The sequence below is a fragment of the Sipha flava genome, unplaced genomic scaffold, assembly GCF_003268045.1.
Source record: "Sipha flava isolate LNK unplaced genomic scaffold, YSA_version1 87_pilon_pilon, whole genome shotgun sequence".
NCBI classification, from domain to species: Eukaryota; Metazoa; Arthropoda; class Insecta; order Hemiptera; family Aphididae; genus Sipha; species Sipha flava.
The window spans coordinates 347,500-365,714 of NW_020273629.1; the positions used below are offsets into that span (position 1 = coordinate 347,500).

The 18,215-nt window shown below is 27.7% G+C and overlaps 3 protein-coding genes across 3 annotated transcripts in view; 2 read left to right on the forward strand and 1 right to left on the reverse strand.

The window, feature by feature from the left end:
• Nucleotides 1-5,844: 5,844 nt before the first annotated feature.
• LOC112693478 lies at nucleotides 5,845-8,103 on the reverse strand. Its single transcript, XM_025568568.1, has 2 exons — nucleotides 7,725-8,103; nucleotides 5,845-7,432 (listed from the first exon to the last, which is right to left on the reverse strand). Exon 2 carries the CDS (start codon nucleotides 7,398-7,400, stop codon nucleotides 5,919-5,921), a length of 1,482 nt encoding a protein of 493 aa, XP_025424353.1. The 5' UTR covers nucleotides 7,401-7,432; nucleotides 7,725-8,103; the 3' UTR covers nucleotides 5,845-5,918.
• Nucleotides 8,104-9,214: 1,111 nt separating this feature from the next.
• LOC112693449 (cytochrome c oxidase subunit NDUFA4) lies at nucleotides 9,215-10,573 on the forward strand. Its single transcript, XM_025568537.1, has 3 exons — nucleotides 9,215-9,388; nucleotides 9,498-9,644; nucleotides 10,456-10,573. The coding sequence occupies exons 1-3, from the start codon at nucleotides 9,341-9,343 to the stop codon at nucleotides 10,504-10,506; spliced, it is 246 nt and encodes an 81-aa protein (XP_025424322.1). The 5' UTR covers nucleotides 9,215-9,340; the 3' UTR covers nucleotides 10,507-10,573.
• Nucleotides 10,574-17,000: 6,427 nt separating this feature from the next.
• The window catches only part of LOC112693475 (dynein heavy chain 7, axonemal-like), a 38,692-nt gene continuing 37,477 nt past the window's right edge, over nucleotides 17,001-18,215 (forward strand). Inside the window, exon 1 of the mRNA XM_025568564.1 lies at nucleotides 17,001-17,135. Coding sequence (XP_025424349.1) covers nucleotides 17,001-17,135 — 135 coding nt within the window. The remainder of the gene's footprint in view (nucleotides 17,136-18,215) is intronic.

Consider the following 18,215-nt stretch of genomic DNA (forward strand, 5'->3'; position numbering starts at 1 on the left):
CTATAAAACAAACAGAATGTGCAGCTCTAATTTTTCCTTAGCACAAGCTCTGGTACTAAAAATAATAAGGGATTTAATAATAAGTCAACTAATAGACCAACATTGGATTTTAAAGTTGTTTATTGATGAAAAATGAAGCAATTAAGCAACTAACTAATAATTATAAAATACATAATTAGTGGGTGCGAAATACATGCAAATCTTCAATTGTATGTTCATGTAGATAGTAGTTTACAATACTTTCAAGATCTGTCAAAAACAACATCAATAAGAAAAAAGTCATATTTATAATTTAAAATACAGATTTATATAACATCATATTATTACACATATCTATATATAGTGGCGTTATTTGGAGAAGGGGCAACTCATGAATTTGCCACACTCTTGAGTTTAGCTATTCCAAAGTCGGTACATCATTAAAATATTAACACGTCTTTTATAAAACCATTGAAATGTTGTAAATCAGGAAAATGAGACGTATAATATACGGGTACTTATGTACAAGTTATAAATCATTATATTTTTGGACTAAATTGACGACCCTTTCTTTCCACGTTAATCAGCACTTTGGTAAAATAAACCGCCGAGTCGGCAATTTAATAAAAGCATGCCAACTGTCTTACTCTAGAATAAACTGTAATGATACCACTGTATTTCAAGCTGAAATTTAATATTGGTTAACATAGTAACTATATATTTCTAAGTCCTCGGCTCCTAATTTATTAATATGTAATGTTCTACGTATCGTTATATTTCTTTATACGTATTTGTTAATTAGGTACTTTGTATTTATAACATTTACTATATAAAAGTAAATCCTGACCATGAACGAATTGTGAAACAATCAAATAATAATAACAGAGAGAAAGCCACATACAAATAGAAATAGAAATTATAAATCAATGGCAAAAAACATAATATAAGCGAAATTCGCAAACTCTTGTAGCAATTTGCAAAAAACAACTAGTTGACGGGAAAACCAACAAGGAAGCGATTCAGCAGCATATATAAGGGCTCCAGTTCAGCACCAATTTTAGACGTATCCGGCCATTTAGTATGAACGCTCAGCTTCTATTTGTTATTATCAACTTTGTCTAATGTTGATGTTAATTTTAAGTGTTAATAAATACTGCATTAAATATTCTTGATGGTCTATAATTCTAATATAAAATACCCTTATATAAAGCGCTGCAATTACAAACTATGGGGCTGGTATGCATAGGCACAATTTGGGGGGCTTGGGTGTGCTTAGGACCCCCATTTTTTAAATTAGTATCCCTAAATGTTTATTTACATTTAAATACTCATTACTTATTATGTATAGAAAAATAAAATTTTTATTGTATAAATGTATAAATTTATTATTTAAATAATGGTGGTGGAAGTTTGTCCTTCGCCTTTTCGGTCCTCGAACTGGATAATAGTAATAGGTAGGGTTACCAGATTTTGAAATCCCTAAACTTAAATCATTATATTGAATGACTCATACAGACTTTCAAAAAATTAGGTACCTATTTTTAAAGTTCTATATTTAAATCGAAATTGCCATTAGACAATTTTATCAAATACGAAAATAAATATCTTTGCTACAGGGTAAAAGTTTCAAGTTTCTAGCCACATTACTTTTGGAATTATGACTAAATAACTAAAATCTGAAAAGTGAAAGTCTCATTTACAGTATATTTTTACCGTTTCAGGATAGTTTTTTTCTCACACCTAGAAAAATGATTAAGATTTAAAAAAAATGACATATTTAAAGTACCAAAGTATGCCAATTTAAAATTTGAACATTTCCTCGAAAAAAATTTTGGACCAGTATTTCTAAGCGAAAAAGTGTTAAAAAAATAAGATACAAACATCATTATAAAACCATAATATTCTTTACTTCAATTAGAATCTGAAAGTGATCATGTGATGAAATATTTGTGTTTACAGACGGGTAATTCATTACATGCACAATAAAAATATAAAATCAAAGCGAACAATTTAAACTTAGAAATATTCAAATATTTACTAAATATTTTAGTTACTGTTGAATTGTACGGGTTGTGGGTGTATATTACCATTAAGAAACATGAAAAAGATAAAAGGGGATTAGCACCTCCAGTTTTTTCATTGAAATTGCGTCCCTGCTAGTGTGCAAATCTGAATTTGGGGCCTAAATATTTTTTCCAAAAAGTATTTACCTACTATAAATAAAATATGTTAACCGGAGTTTATAATATGGAAGGTAGTGGTTCTTTAATTTTAAATGACCTGCATTATTTTCTGCTATTTCTGTTCTAAGAAATAGTATTACCTTAGCATTATAAATACTTTAGTAATATAATAGTATTTATAATCAATGGTATTGCATTTGGTTATTGGCAACGAGTTAGTAGTTGGGTATATTATTTGATTATAAATATTTAATAATATGATAAATCTGTTTTTTATATTTATCAAATTACTTTAGTTGAAATGTCTACAATCAAATCTATAATAATACTTCGTGTGGGGCCTATAACGGTTTGGGGGCCGATGTACAATGCACACCTTGCACACCCGATAGTTGTGACACTGCTTATATCAGTGCATTTTTTAACTATTTAACTAGGCGACACATATGTCGCCCAGTGATTATACTCTGTCGACAGTATTTTAAAAGATTGGGCGAAATAATGCGAAACAAACTCGTAATACTATAATCGTACTATGGTATTATACATTGACTATTTTGAGAAAAACATTTTTTGTCGCCCAGTGAAAATTCTTTATAAAATGCAGTGGCTTATATTTTAATATTGTGTAACCATGTCAAACTCACCACTGGGCACGCTATAAGTGTTAGGTTATCAATAGTATCAGGTTACTATAGATAACCATGATGAAAATATACTCTTCGTGGCTCTATCATATCACTATTAAAGCCTAATTATTTTTATTACTTTTTTAATTTTAATATTAAATAAAAACCTATGACTACTGACAAATTTACGTAAATATACCATAGTGACTAGTATAAGTATCTAAGTATAAGTATACTAAGTATCATTAGAGCATCATATTTAGCGAGTTTAGTTATTGCCACGAATGGAAAACCACAGACAATTGGGGAAACACTAATGTTACCTGCAGCAAAAGAAATCGTGTGATGTGTTCTTGGAGACAAGACCGTAAAAGAAATAGAAAAAGTATCACTTTCAAACGATACTGTCAAAAAAAGAATTTATAATATGTCGTTGAATGTAAAAAATAAGTTATTGCTTTATTTGAAAGATTGTAATTTCTTTGCTCTACAAATTGATGAGAGTACTGATACTTCTAACATGGCTTAATTAATGGTATTTATACGTTTCGATTGCGATGAAATTATTGAAGAATTTTTGTTTTGTAAACTTTACAAGTTCACACAGCATCTGAAATTATTTTTATAACAATTAATGAATATTTAATTGAAATAAATGTACCGTGGAGTAAATGTGTAAGTTTTTGTTCTGATGGAGTTAGAGCAATGACTGGAAGGCTGACCGGAGTTGCAGTAAAAATAAAAAAAGTTACCCCACTATGTATATACCTATGCATTGCATGATTTAGGCAGGGGCGGATATAGGGGGGGGGTCAGGGGGTCAGCTGACCCACAGTTAATATTTGTTAACAAAATTGGCCTCTTGGAAATTTTTTTCTCTTCTTAGACCTTGATTTGAACTCTTGGACAGTTGGCCTATCGGAGTTACTTGAAAATGAATGCCATTGTAATTCAAAATTTATATTTGAAATTATATCGTTTTAGTAGAATGTTAAGTAAATTATATTTTATTCCGTACGTTTGTTGCGCTAATAAAATTAGATTATATTTATTAATCTTGAATAAGTCATTATCGGTGATATCACTAATTCTAAAATGTAATATAAATATACTTATACACATTTATGAGAATATTGTGATTTTTTTTTACAAAGTATTAATTTTTAATTCAGTTTCATCCCTAATAAATGGCCTCTTGAAATGGCTTGACCCACAATTTTCCGACTTTGGATTCACCCCTGAATTCAGGGGCAAGAATTAGCATCTAAAAACATGCCTAGAAGTTTAAAATGAGTTCTTGATATTGCTGTAAAAGTCGTAAATCTAATCAAAAAATCAGACCTCTTAATTTATGATTATTCACAGTAACTATTATGTGACGAAATGGGCAGTAATCATACCTCCTTTCTTCTACACAAAGAGGTAAGGTAGCTTTCAAGAAGAAAAATCCTCACTAGACTAATTGAGCTTAGGTCGGAAGTTTTATCATTTCTAACTGATATTGATTAAAAAAAGTTCAAATTGTTTTGTAACGATGAATGATTATTAAGACTAGCATACATGGCTGACATATTTGACCGTTTAAATATTTTAAATACCTATGGGTCTGCAAGGATCAAACTCAATCATATTTTATGCTAGTGATAAAGTTAATGCATTCGTGAGAAAGTTGGATATATTTATTTCTCAAGTATCCAAAAAATGATCATTCAGCATTCGAGACAATAAATACATATTGAAAAAACAACGAATTCAGCCGAATTCGAATATAATTACAGACATTTCGGACACCTACAATCACTAAAATTAAACATTTCACAATATTTCCCTGAGGACAATTCAGAAAATAAATTGGTCATAAACCCTTTCGAAGATGGTTATATTAAGAACATTACAGATGTCAGAGCATATTTTAAGTAATTTTAACTGGGTGGCACTTCAATAAAATTGTCTACGAGAGGAACATAGGAGGAAATCAACTCTTCTATCTCAAACATTTTAATATAGGTTTATTAACTGTACTCTACAGAGAAATATATCTATAAGTTATAAATAGGTTAATTTACTGAACTCTACTGAGAAATATATCAAGTATCAACATAACCGATTTTTCAATTATAAAAACTTGATAAAATAAGTAGAAGAGAGTATGTATATATATATAGTTATCAGTACCTATCTGTATTTAAAAAAAATATATATTAAAATTTAAAATTACAAGTTTGAATCAATTGAAAAAAATTTTTGTATAAATTCTTGATTCTTGTATAGATCTGGGTCAGGTAGTTTCCTCCTTCTCTCCTTAGACTCCAGAAACTTAGCAACTGCTGGCCTTGGGTCAAACAGTGCTGTCCCAATCCCATTGAGAGCGATATACATTCTTGAATTTATAGCCTCTCTTGAATAACTCGATTGTTTGTTCGTTTTTAATGTCGTATGTACTGATACCGCTCTCTCAGGTCCAGCACTATGTGGTGTTAAACTGATAAACGACTGCACCAATTTCGAAAATATTGAAGACTGTGTAGATACCTTTAAAAAATGGTACATTTTTGCTGTAGAGTTATTCATTTCTAGAGGAGGTGGAAGTTTGTCTGCAGCATAAAGACTTATAACATCGTCGGTAAAACAAGAAACTGCGTGTTCTCCAAATAGATTTAAAACGTCAGTCCGTCCTGCTTGAATAGTTTCAGTTGAAGATCTTGCGTCAGTAAATTTATTCATGCGTTCTATAATGTTTTCTTGGTCTACAGCCAATCTCTGAGAAAGAAATTCCTTGCAGCTTAATACTATTTCTTTTCTCACTGCAGACCAACACCTTTTAGTAGAAACAAAATAATTACGTCGTTCTCTCAGGACTTCCTCAACAATATCTGTATTCGTTTCTTCAATATTTTCACCTGCAAGACAATTCATAAATTTTTCTTCATTTCCACCTGGATAAGGTTCATTTTCCATCAATGCAATTGAATCCACAGCAATTTTCTTTGAGAGCTCTATATCAGTCATAATAATCTTTGACTTTTGACTATCTTTTTGAAGTTTTTCAATATGTCTCAAAATGTCCATCATAAGACATGTGAGATGTTCTTGTTCACCGTCATTTTTCCATGTACGTAAGAATCCTTTAGCAGTAGCTTTTTTCAATTTTTGTTGAGTCAGAGCTTTCAATAATTGATTGCCAATGTATTTGCATACATGGCAAGTTTTTCCAAAGAGCTTTAGACAAATTTAATAGATGCTCAGCAAATCGTACTTCAAAATATGCGGGAAACCGATAAATAGAAATTTTTTTAGAATCACCAATTTTTTCAAGCCATTCGTAACGAAGAGCAGATCCTCGATAAAAGGTGGCGACAGCCTTCAAATTGGTCTTCCAATGTCTTACTTCTGTAATAGTGGATTCTAAATCAGACAATACCAAATCCGATCTATGAGCAACGCACCACATACAAAATATATCCTTTTTTAAGTATTGCTTTAAGCGTACCCATAATCCACCGTTTTTACCAGTATTGGCATTTTCTCCATCAGTGGTTACACCAGTTAATTTTTCTTTTGCAGTATCTTCAATATCAAGATCTTGGAAGACAATTTTAATCGAATCTAGCAAACCTTCTGCGCCTCGTATATCAGATTTACTTTCTCCTAAGAACACTGATTTTATCTCTAGATTTTCTGTTAAATACCGAGCAGTTATGAATTTGTTATCAACTCCATATTTATCTACTGATCCATCAACTTGTATAGAAAAACAATCAATTTTTTTCAGCTGGTCTACAACTTTTTCCATTACAGAACGTCCAACTGTATCTAACATCTCTCGGTAAATAACTGGGTTTCGATATTGTAATAATGCAGCCGTAGGGCTAAATTGGACAAATTGTGATGTCAGTCCTTCTTCTTTATAAGATACTATTTGCGAGTCTGCATGCATTTTAGACAACGATCTAGAAGGCCAAGAATGTGCAGAAAGTGTTAATTGGCGACTGTCGTTGTAGACATCAATTGCAAGTTCAATTAACAATTTTACTTTTTCAGCTTCATGTGATTTCAGGGTTTTTATCCATGGGTGTTCATCAGATTGTTCCATCCATTTCATCTGCATTTGGTCAAGATTTGTAGCTGCATTATGAGCTTCCGTTGTCAAATGATCGATGATCCTCTCTAATTTATTTTGGCTATCACATCGCACTCCATCAGCTATTGGTATTGTGCCATTTTTGGAGAATTTTTTTGCTTCTTGAATATGTGTAAAACAAGTCATGCATTTTATTCCATATCTTTTCCCCAATTTTATTTTTTGAAAAAAGGAATAAGTCTGAAGAATCCAAGAAATATCTAGCTTAGATCCTTTATACCATTCTGATTTTTTTGTTTCAGTAGGTTCTGCAATCGTATCAGTTATTTTGCCATAACTTTCAGTTTGATCACTGGTAGATTCTAATTTTTTAGGATCACACCCATTTCTACTGTCTTCAGAATTGTTGGAAGATAAATCAGAACAAATATTTGACACTTTTGGTAATTCTTCTTGTTTTAGCTGTTCGTCAATTTTTCTACTTTTAATGGGAACTGAACTAAAGAACTCTGTTATTCTTCTAGCCATAATAATAAATTTTTCAATAAGCGCCTACAATCCTATATCATACCAAACAAATACGTCAAATATTGATAAAAATTTATCTTATTATTATATTAATATATTTTTTTTTTCATACAAATTCAGTGAGCCGGAGGGCTTAAAAATAATTTTATTTTACTGTATGACGATGTTTAAAAATTTGATCAGCCCTCCACGAAATAAAACTCTAGATACACGCCTGCCGCCACCAATAGGTACCCCCTTAGGTATTCCACCGCGTTTCAACCCGTATAGTCGTATCTGTAAGCTCCTAAATAATTTTATAGGTAAACGTAATATAAAATGTACCTGTACAGTGTAATGTGTATGGTTTCGACGGTCACTGGGTCGCGTGCCTTTAACATCAGGAGCACAGCACGCAAATAACTAATAAGTATAAAATCAGAAATGTATAGTAACATAGGCCATAGCACGTTATTCCCACCTAGCCATCAATTTATGAAGACGATGACGCTCGACGACTTCCGAAGAAATTGATAACATTGTTAAAATTACGTGTATTATTTTTGTATACATTTATATCTATTCTATTTGTATTTTATATCAATTTATTTATATATAAACAATTCCGGGCATAGAAAAGCTATAATTGCGTGCATGTGACATGTTCTACATTCAAAAAATATTATTGTTTATTATATAATATGAGATAAACTATACAATAGTCGAAAGCTTAAAATAGTTTTATGTTCTTTATATATGTATTGTATAACATAATAATACTAATAATAGACGTTGCCATCGGTCATTACTCGTTATGAGAATGTGTTGGTTAGTGGCACGATTACCCACCACTGGGTAGCATTCAACCGTCACTGGGGGGCACTAGTGCCACGTACTTTGTATGTTAAAATATGCTCTGACAGATGTTATTTTGGCAAATTATTCATAGATGTAAATAGTGATTCTGCCTTAAAAACTGCTTTCAAAACCAAAAATATCTAAAATTTTGGGCTGGACGTGAAAAAAGAATATTCTTCGTTATCCACACAAGATCTACAATTTCTAATCCTTTTTGTGTCAACATACTTGTGCGAAAATACATTTTCCCACTTATTGTATACGAAAAATAAATATCGAAATAGATTGAACATAGAAAGTGATTTAAGACTGAAAGTTACTAATATGAAGATCGAAATTGATGTCATCGTCCGTTCAAAACACCAACCGTCGTAAATCATAATAATAATTGTAAATATTTTATTTAACTTAATTTCTTTTCTTCCTAAATACTTATATTGTCATACATTTGTAGTCTAATAAAATAAAATTCTATACATATGAAATAGTTTATATATTTTTAATAAGAAATAAAAGTTGATTAAGTTAGATGGTATGTAAAAATTTTCAAATTGTGTAGGTGGTATACAAAAATAAAAAGGTTGAGAACCGCTGCCCTAGTAAAATGTCTTAACAATCTTTGATCTTAAAATAGTTAAAATATTAAATATTTAATTTTATAAGAAGGTCCTAATCATGTCAAAAATAATCAAAATTAATTAACTTGTAAAATAAAATTTGATACTATTAAAAGTAGTTTAAAATCCAACAATATTTCTTTTTTAAACATAATACAGTAAAACAGTTATAATTTTTTGAATAACAAAAAATTATGCCGCCATTCTGTACGGCAAGTTGTATATTTACCTCTGATTTTACAGAGTTAATGTTTCTTTTCTAAGATAAATGTCGTTTAAATTATTACAAAAATGTATATTTGGCTACACTGCGGTATCATCTGTAATCTAACCCTAATTGATATTATATGCTTTCCTTCAAAGACGTAAAATTTATTTTACGATTACTTTATAATCATACTATTTGCTGATTAACATTACTTGTTACTCCTATAATTTTTTGATTCGTTTTATTACTGAATAAAAGGTAGTACCAATAATTGCAAAATGGTTATGCCAGGAATGACTATAGAGAGCTTGAAAAAGCACAAGTCTGTGAGTATATTAAAAAAGTTTAATTTATAATATTTTTCATTTGTAATCAAGTTTAGATTATTTTATGAAGGTCAAATAAAATTGTATGACTCAAACTAAATTGTTTCAGCTAATTCCTTTATTTGCTTGCCTTGGTGTTGGAATGGTTGGTGCTGCTTTCTATTTGGCTCGATTGGCTATAAAAAGTCCTGAAGTGACTTGGCATCCAAAGGATAATCAAGAACCATGGGAAGCATATAAACAAAAGACTTACAAAGTATGCAGAAATATTTATTAAATTGATGACTATTTTTCAAAATATTAAATTTACTTAAATTTTATGATGATCAGTAGTGTTGTCTTTAGTTTTTGATTATTTATGTTTACTGTTTATTTGAAAAAAAAAGTCTGTCTATTCGGAGTCTAAATCAGATTAATCAAAGTTATCTTATATTACTATAGAATAAATTTTAACATTAAAATTGTTAACTAGTAATCATGAAGAATAGACCTTTTCATAAAGGTATTTCCATATAATGTATACTTAGTAGTATAATTTTATTTGATATAATAGATTAAAATATATATTGATTTGTGAATTTACTTAATGTTTATCATTTTTTTTTAACATTTTTAAATTAGAATATCCATAATAACCATTTTAAGTAGATTTTCATAAGAATATTTGTTTATTGGCGTATTTCTACTTCTAAAAATATTTAAAAACCATTAATTTATGTGATAAAGTTTCACAAATTAAACTAATTTAATAAAAGTTATTAAAATAATTACTCCTTACTAGATATAATTTAATTGATTGGAATAAAAAACAACAAAACTCGTTATCAATTGTTTAATTCTAATTTCTTAAAAACATTTCAGTTGTGGCAATTTTTTACTGACAATCAAATAAGTTGCTATATCAGTATCTAAATCTAAAAATAAATTTTTATATTAGTAAAATAATTTTTAACTGTAAACTTTGTATGAATTAAAATTTGAAAAATGTGGTTAAGAAATATAAGAAAACAAAATTGCTTATTATTTAACTATAAATTAAATACTTAAATTATTTTTATGATTTTTAGTTTTATTCAACAAGCTCAGATCCACCAGTCAGTCCAGCTCCTAAATACTAAAAATACATTGGTCTGTATTGGTTAGTATTAATAATATATGTCATGTGAAAGGATGTTATTATCAAATAATAAATATTTGTTTTTAATTAGCATACAATATAAATTTAGATTTATGAACTTGAATAATGTATAATAATAATAAAGAAATTATATTATCTGCCGTACATACAAAATTACCACTTAATTCGTACGAACATTTTGTTACATGGCTGTTTCGGCACGGACGTGTTTAATGACTCGTTCGTGACGGTCAGCATGGATGTAAACGTGTCCACACGATCAAAACCTTATCCATGCCATGGATTCGAGTAACACTAACGTGACCTCGGATATAACATTTGACTAGTGGAAACCGGGCTTTACACAGTGCCGTATTCCCAGTAAACACTAAGCTAGTGCTTAGATTATAGATTATCTCTGATAGATAAATATTTTAAATGTGATTTTCAAGTGTATCCAGTAATTTCAAAACTATTACAAATTTTAATTATATTGCCAGTAATAACTGCTACAGGAGAAAGGTCATTTACATTTAGGAGACTAAAAACTTATTTACGTATCACTACAGGACAGCAGAGACTTAATGAAATGGCTACTTTAAATTATACATACAAATATTGAAATTAATCAGATTTGGTGCTAGATGAAATGGCAAAGCACTCTACACGGAGAATTAATCTTAAACTGTAAATTATTATATTATTACTTATTAGACTTTGATTTATGAATAAAGTTTACCTATTTAAATATTCAATGAGTCTAAATTATTTTCCAATATGCATTATCTATAAATAGAAGTTAAACAATTTAATTTGTAGTTTAAATATTTTACTTATAAACCTAACTTAATTTTACCCCCTTTCCCCACCAAATGCATGTAAAAAATGTTTTCTTTTTCCAAATTCACAACCCCTCCCGAAAACAAATCCTGGTTTCGCCACTGCTAATAACATTGTACTTGCAATTACTACGTGTGAAAACTGAAAGCAGACTAATAACAGATCGATGCACGACGTCATATTTTGTATAGTGTATATAAAATTATAACAAAAAATGTCGTACAATTAAGATATATATTAAACCTATATAACGAAATATTATTCTCTTTATCGGTAAGATAACTGACTAACTCGGTTACAAGTTAAGATAAGATATTATACTCTGGAAGTCCGACGCTTTATTATTGTATAGAATGCTAATAAAAACTCTATAGTCTATTTAAAATATAACTTTTAACATTATCCGGATAATTTAATAATTTCTGCTTATAAACGAAAAATTACATATTAGCTATAACAGATGGCTAAAGTCAACTTTAACCGGATAATGTCGACATTATCTAAATGTTAATATTACCCGTAACATATACAAGATTGGGGTAGTTAACGATTTTTTTTTAACTCGTTAAGTTATTTTAAAATAATAAAGTTAAGTTGAATTAAAAATTCTTATATTTTTTTTTTCGTTAACTCGTTAAGTTAAGAGTTAACTTTGAAAAAAAAGTAACTTAGTTTATTGTTAAATTTTCTAATTTGCAAAAATAAATAATTGCACACATAATATTAGTATTTTTACGCTCAAGAAAATTACTGGGCAAATTTAAAATGATACATAAAAGTATTAACTAGCTAATTAAAAACTATTAATAACTAATTAATTACTAAAGAAATAATAAACTTTCACAGAAATATAATAAGCTAATAAAGTAATAAACTAATAACAATATATTATAAATTCTAACGAGATATGAATAGACCACATGCTAATTGAATAATGAAATTAAATTGGAAATTGTACCACAGTTGTTTTGTGGTTAGTCCTCCATCGACACTCGCTCTCATGGTATTTATTATTTTCACAGAATATTCTTAGGATTTTCATGGGTTTATAGTGTTTATACAATAACAATGTTATAAAAATATAATAGTAAAATATAGCCCATATAATGACTATTAAAGTTATTTTTCATATAATTTTCGTCTACAGGAAATTCATATTAAAATAGTAAATTATAAATTTACTAAAAACCTCATTTAAAAATTTGCATTATTTTTTTGCACTAAAATTAACTTAATTTAGATACTTTTAAATAAAATTAACTTAAAGTTAACACGTTAATCTTAAAAAAAAGTAAATTATTAAGTAAAAAATTAATTTGTAAAAAAAGTAACGAACTAATTAACTTAATTAAAATTAACTTAACTTTTTAACTTAATTTTCACTTTAAAATTTCAATTTTTAATCTTAATCTTTAATCTTAACTTAAAGTTAACTACTACATAATAAGTATTGTAATGTATTGTTTAAGCACCTATATTTTTAAATTCTTTATAGTACTACTGTTACTCAACTATTAATTTTAATTGCTTGCCGCATCAATGTTTCTATACCTACCTATTCTTATATTAAAATATTAAGCACGTCTAAATTATAAATAAATAAATACAGGGAAAACAATAAATATTGAGAACAACTTGATTGCCTACATTATTTAACAATATAATTTTGAATTTATATCTTAATATTACATTGTAACAAATAAAATAATGTAATTAATTTATTATAAATTTATAATTTATGATAAAATTATATTTATGATAACAATTTTATTTTTGATAACAACAAAATGATAACGACGGTGTTGGTCTAATTGACTGCTTATAGACAGATCCACTCCTGATATCAGCCACACAGACCAGTAAGCATACGTTATTCGTTACGTCAGAGATTACGGTTTTCCAATCGAATGCTTTATGTGTTTTTTACCATATGTTGGGCATAAATCTGAAACACTTAAAACGGCCGTAATGTCTTTTTTAACTAAAAATTATATTGACATAAATATATACAGGGTCCATTCGTACGAAAACGCCTCCAATATATCTGAAATGTACTCGGTTTTACAGGCAAGGATAGTAAAAAAAAAAAAAATCCTTATGCGTATTACGTACCATGCGCTGCTAAATCGCAAAATTGGTTGGGACTTATGTAGTTGAATGCACGAAAGAAGAGTTATTGTTTTTTAACACTATTCAACATCTTTATTATTTTTTTCTACATTTACTAAACGATGGGATATTTTAAAGTCCAGCCTAACGCTCGGTAAAAAAGTTATCAAAAGAGTAAATAGAACTAGGTGGTTTGCTCGTCATGAAGCTTGTAACAGCTTATATCAAAATTATGACGATATTATGAGAAGTAAATAAATAAGTAAGTAAATAAGTAATCATCTTCTTTATTAAAAGAAGATGATTTTAAAAAGGTGACGACGCGTTGTGAAGCACCTGGCAAGCAACCTGACATAAACTTGACTATTTTGACTACTAACCATTTTGAAACATTTTTTATGACTGTTTTTGGAATGCAATTTTGGAGCGTTTTAATATCACAAGTAAAGAGCTTCAAAAAGTAAACACAGATTTGGAAAAAGTAGTCGAACTCTAAAAATCATTAATTAACTTCATAACTTCTATTCGAAATGATAAATGTTTTAATTAATATGTAATTTTGGCAAAAAAATAAAGAGTGAAGAGTACAAGTTTGATAAAGTAAGGACTAAAAAATACAAACTTCAAGCAGGCAAGACAAGAGAAAATGAAGTCCATATGACTGGAAGTGATAAGTTATGAATAGAAACATACTTTACAATATTGGATCGTCTGAAGAGTGATATTGAAAAGCGATGCGCTGCTTATATTAATACATTTGACAAATATGATTTTTTGATTAATTTAATACTGTGTTCACTTGAAGTAATAATTCAAAAAGCTAATAAGCTTCAACATTTTTATAACTATGATTTCAAAAAATCATCCGCTTGTGAATGTGTTCATATTCGAGCATATCTTCAAAGTATAAATAAAAATATTGATTAAGTTATCGAGTTATCAATACTCTTACGCGGTAATACTTTAGATACAGTTTTTCTCAACATAGATATAGCTTTACGTACGCTTTATGTATGGAAATTACTAACTGTTCTGCCAAGAGGTCTCTTTCTACGTTAAAACGCATAAAACATTATTTGAGAGCAAGTATGGAAGGGGATAAACTAAATTCACTGAGTTTATTGAAACTGAACTAGTGAACAAAATAGATTTCGATGTCATAATAGATGATTTTGCGACTCAAAAGTCGCACACGAAGCCGAAGGGTACTAGATACTAACTATTTAATTTTGAATATAATTTAAAAATGAACTATTTAGGCATTTTTTTTATCATTATATTTTATATCACATTTTTATAATTAAGTTTTTCATATGAATATATGTATTTATTTTTATAACAGCTGTATATTTTTATTTTACACCATTAAAATTTTAAGTAACAAAGGAAACAACTATAATTGTATGCTTTAGAAACATTTTTTAGACTAGAAAAATATTTATATTAAAATATGGCAATTGGTTTAGTGCTTAAAGCGGTTAGCAGCACTTATATTACGGGCTTAGAAGATATCTTTTAAAACCTTGGTCTATATCAAAGTATATTGGTGGATGTGCGCTATAGAATTGAGCGTTAAAAGTTCTGTGGAAACTCTTTGGACCATTTTGTTGTTCTGACATTAAAATACCTAAAAATTACGGAATTAATAATGACCTACATATTTTATGACACTTTATTTTTATGTATCAGAACATAAACTTTAAAGTTATATTGTCCAAGAATACTTCCAAATTTTTCTTATAATTTATAAAACTATGATACCTTTTATTTATTTATTAATTTATTGAAGGTTCTTCAGTCCATATATTAGTTGGAAATATATAATTTGGTTGTATATAATTGTTATATAACAATTTATAAATTATATTGTTTATAAAAATTGTATAAAATATAAGCGATCGTTTCCTAAATTAAGTTATATTACAAATTTTCACGATTTTGAACAGCGGCAACATTGCACTAAGTATTAGTAGGTAGAATGTACACAATCGTAGTATTGAAAAAAATCCATAGTGAATCGTATCATAGGCAATCGTAACGCACCCCGGCAAACCATCTGCTTTATTTGTTTTTGTTCCTGATAACAAAACGAAAAATGTCGTATATCACAAGGAGCTTCATTGAAGAGGATCAACTTAAGTGTAACCCGTTGCAGCAAAATACATAGCTTTAATAAAAGAAATGTTTTGCTGACTCACCATTGAAATACTTGAATCCATGATTGAAGAATTGTCTCATATTTTATGAAATTGAGATATTAATAAAAACGTATACCTACTAGTCATGTGTTTCTATGCGTTTAATGAGAAAATACTGATTATTATTATATATTTATCTGATAAAAAAGTATAACTAAAGCTTTTCTTACACTCAATTCATAGAAACACATTACGAATCAAATATAATCATAATATTAATACTAATTATTATAATCACAATATACATTTTTATTAATATCTCAATTTTATAAAATACGTGAATCGTGACGTTTTTGCAATCACTTAGTTTTTGTAGTTTTATTAAATCTTAATTGTCTTTATGTATATTAACATAATAAATTATGGAACTTAATACATTTTTTGTATTAATTTTATTACGTTAATTAAAATCATAAATTAAGTTTAGCTAAAAGGTATTTTAACTACTTTAAAACTTTTTTAAACTTTTAACTTTAAAAGGTATTTTAAACTACATTAATTGATTGTTAGGTAGTGAGTACGAAGTTTGCCAGGTCAGCTAGTAAATAAATAAAAAGAAAATAATTATTTAATTAAGTACATTAAATATATTTGTATAATAATGCAATTCGTAATGTATTGTATGTTTTCGTGTATTTTTTTATACAAGAAAAGGTTTTGTTTACACTTTAGTTAGTAGTTTGGTGATAATAATGAAATTAATGAAGTTAATGAATGTCTGTCGATATGATTGCTTAGTATTTCTGTTTTTAATTCGATGAGATTGTAATCTATACCGATATTGAATTATTTTCGGCATTCAGTAAGTATCTATGTGTTTGATGATGACTTGATCAAATAAGAAGTTTTTTCATGTTCATTGAGTAACTTTGACGAATTTTAGTATGCCGAATTCAAGTCTTATTAATATTACTTTAATTTTTTTATGTATTTCTTTGAAAAATTTACAGTCTTCAGTGTTGTGTTTTATTTAATATAATTTAGTGGAGTGAAATGTATTATCATCTTAATTGAAATTTCTTTATTATAAGATATTTGTAAAACCCTGAAATGTTTTGTGTTCTGCTATTGGCCAATTTTGGTAGCTATTAGTTACCTACTTACGTTTTATCAGTTGAGTTATCGATTAAACTTTCATAATATTATATTATTATTATTATTTTGCTTATTGTGCATCCAGTTAAATAAGTTTACATAAATACATTTGTATTAGTTCTTTTACCTACATCTTCAATTTTTATAATTTATAGTATAGAATATATTTGATTCACGTGAATGAATTTAAAAATTAAATTAACAAAATAAATAAATTTGATATTTTCTATAATTTCTATATTTTCGTGTTATAATGTCAAAAAAATTACAACAATTGGATAAAGATCATTTTTCTGAATTGAAAAATGTGGATACAAGTAAATCACAAAAAAAACTAATGAAAAAAACAAGCGATTGTCATGGATATACTGAGAAATCAAAAAAAATGGTATTTATATATTTAAAATCAGTTTATTACAGTCAATACTCAGGTTTGGTCATTAGTAGGGACCGGATTTATATGTAAATGAATATATGTATTGGGATAAGCTTTTTAAAATCTGATGAGCATTGTCGCTGATTTAGATCTTTCTTATTAAAATAACACTAATTTTATTTTGTATATTTTGCATATTTCAACGTTTTTACCTATTAAATGCATATTTAATGCATATTTGTAGTTTTATAGTGCATATTAATTATTAATAGCACATATATTCGTTTTCATCGTATTTTCACGATCACAGCCACATAATATCGATAAAATTGCGACACGTTCTTATTTCCAAAGATAAGATTACATACTCATATCATCCAATGCAACAAGGTAAAATATGAATTCAATTTTTGTTTTCACTTTTTATTAATGTTGATATTTATACTTTATAGATTGAAGATAAACAATGTTAAATGGCGATAAAGACGACAAAATATTTTAAAAGCTTTTCTATCATTTTTTTAGTACCGTATTAATTAATGATTATTTTTACATTTATAATACTACATTTATAATATTTGTACATAATTTTAAACAGAATTTTAAATGAATATTTAAGTACATATTTAAAAATAAATACATATTTTATAGCATATTACAGCATTTTTAAAGGCATATTTTGAGGATTTTTTGTGCATATAAATCCGGTTCCTAGTTATTAGCTAGGATGGTGGTTTGAAACTAATAATTTACTTTGCTACCTTTTATTTATTAAATTAGTTCTCACAAGATTTTTATTGAAAAAATGCAATAGATATTTTATTATTTTTATTTTGATAATGTACTATTAAAAATATATATGAAAAAAACTTACATTTAATCAAAAAATATTAGCCATTAAAAAACAAATATATATTGTCCCGTCTATTAATTGGATGAGATATTTGAACATTATTATATAATTTAAAATCCTGAAAGTTTATTTTTCGTTTTTCTTATGTTAGTTTTATTTTCCCACCATGGCTGATCTTAAATATGATTTAAAATTTTTATAGTTGATGATGTTCTTTCTGTTGTAGCTTATATTTAAAA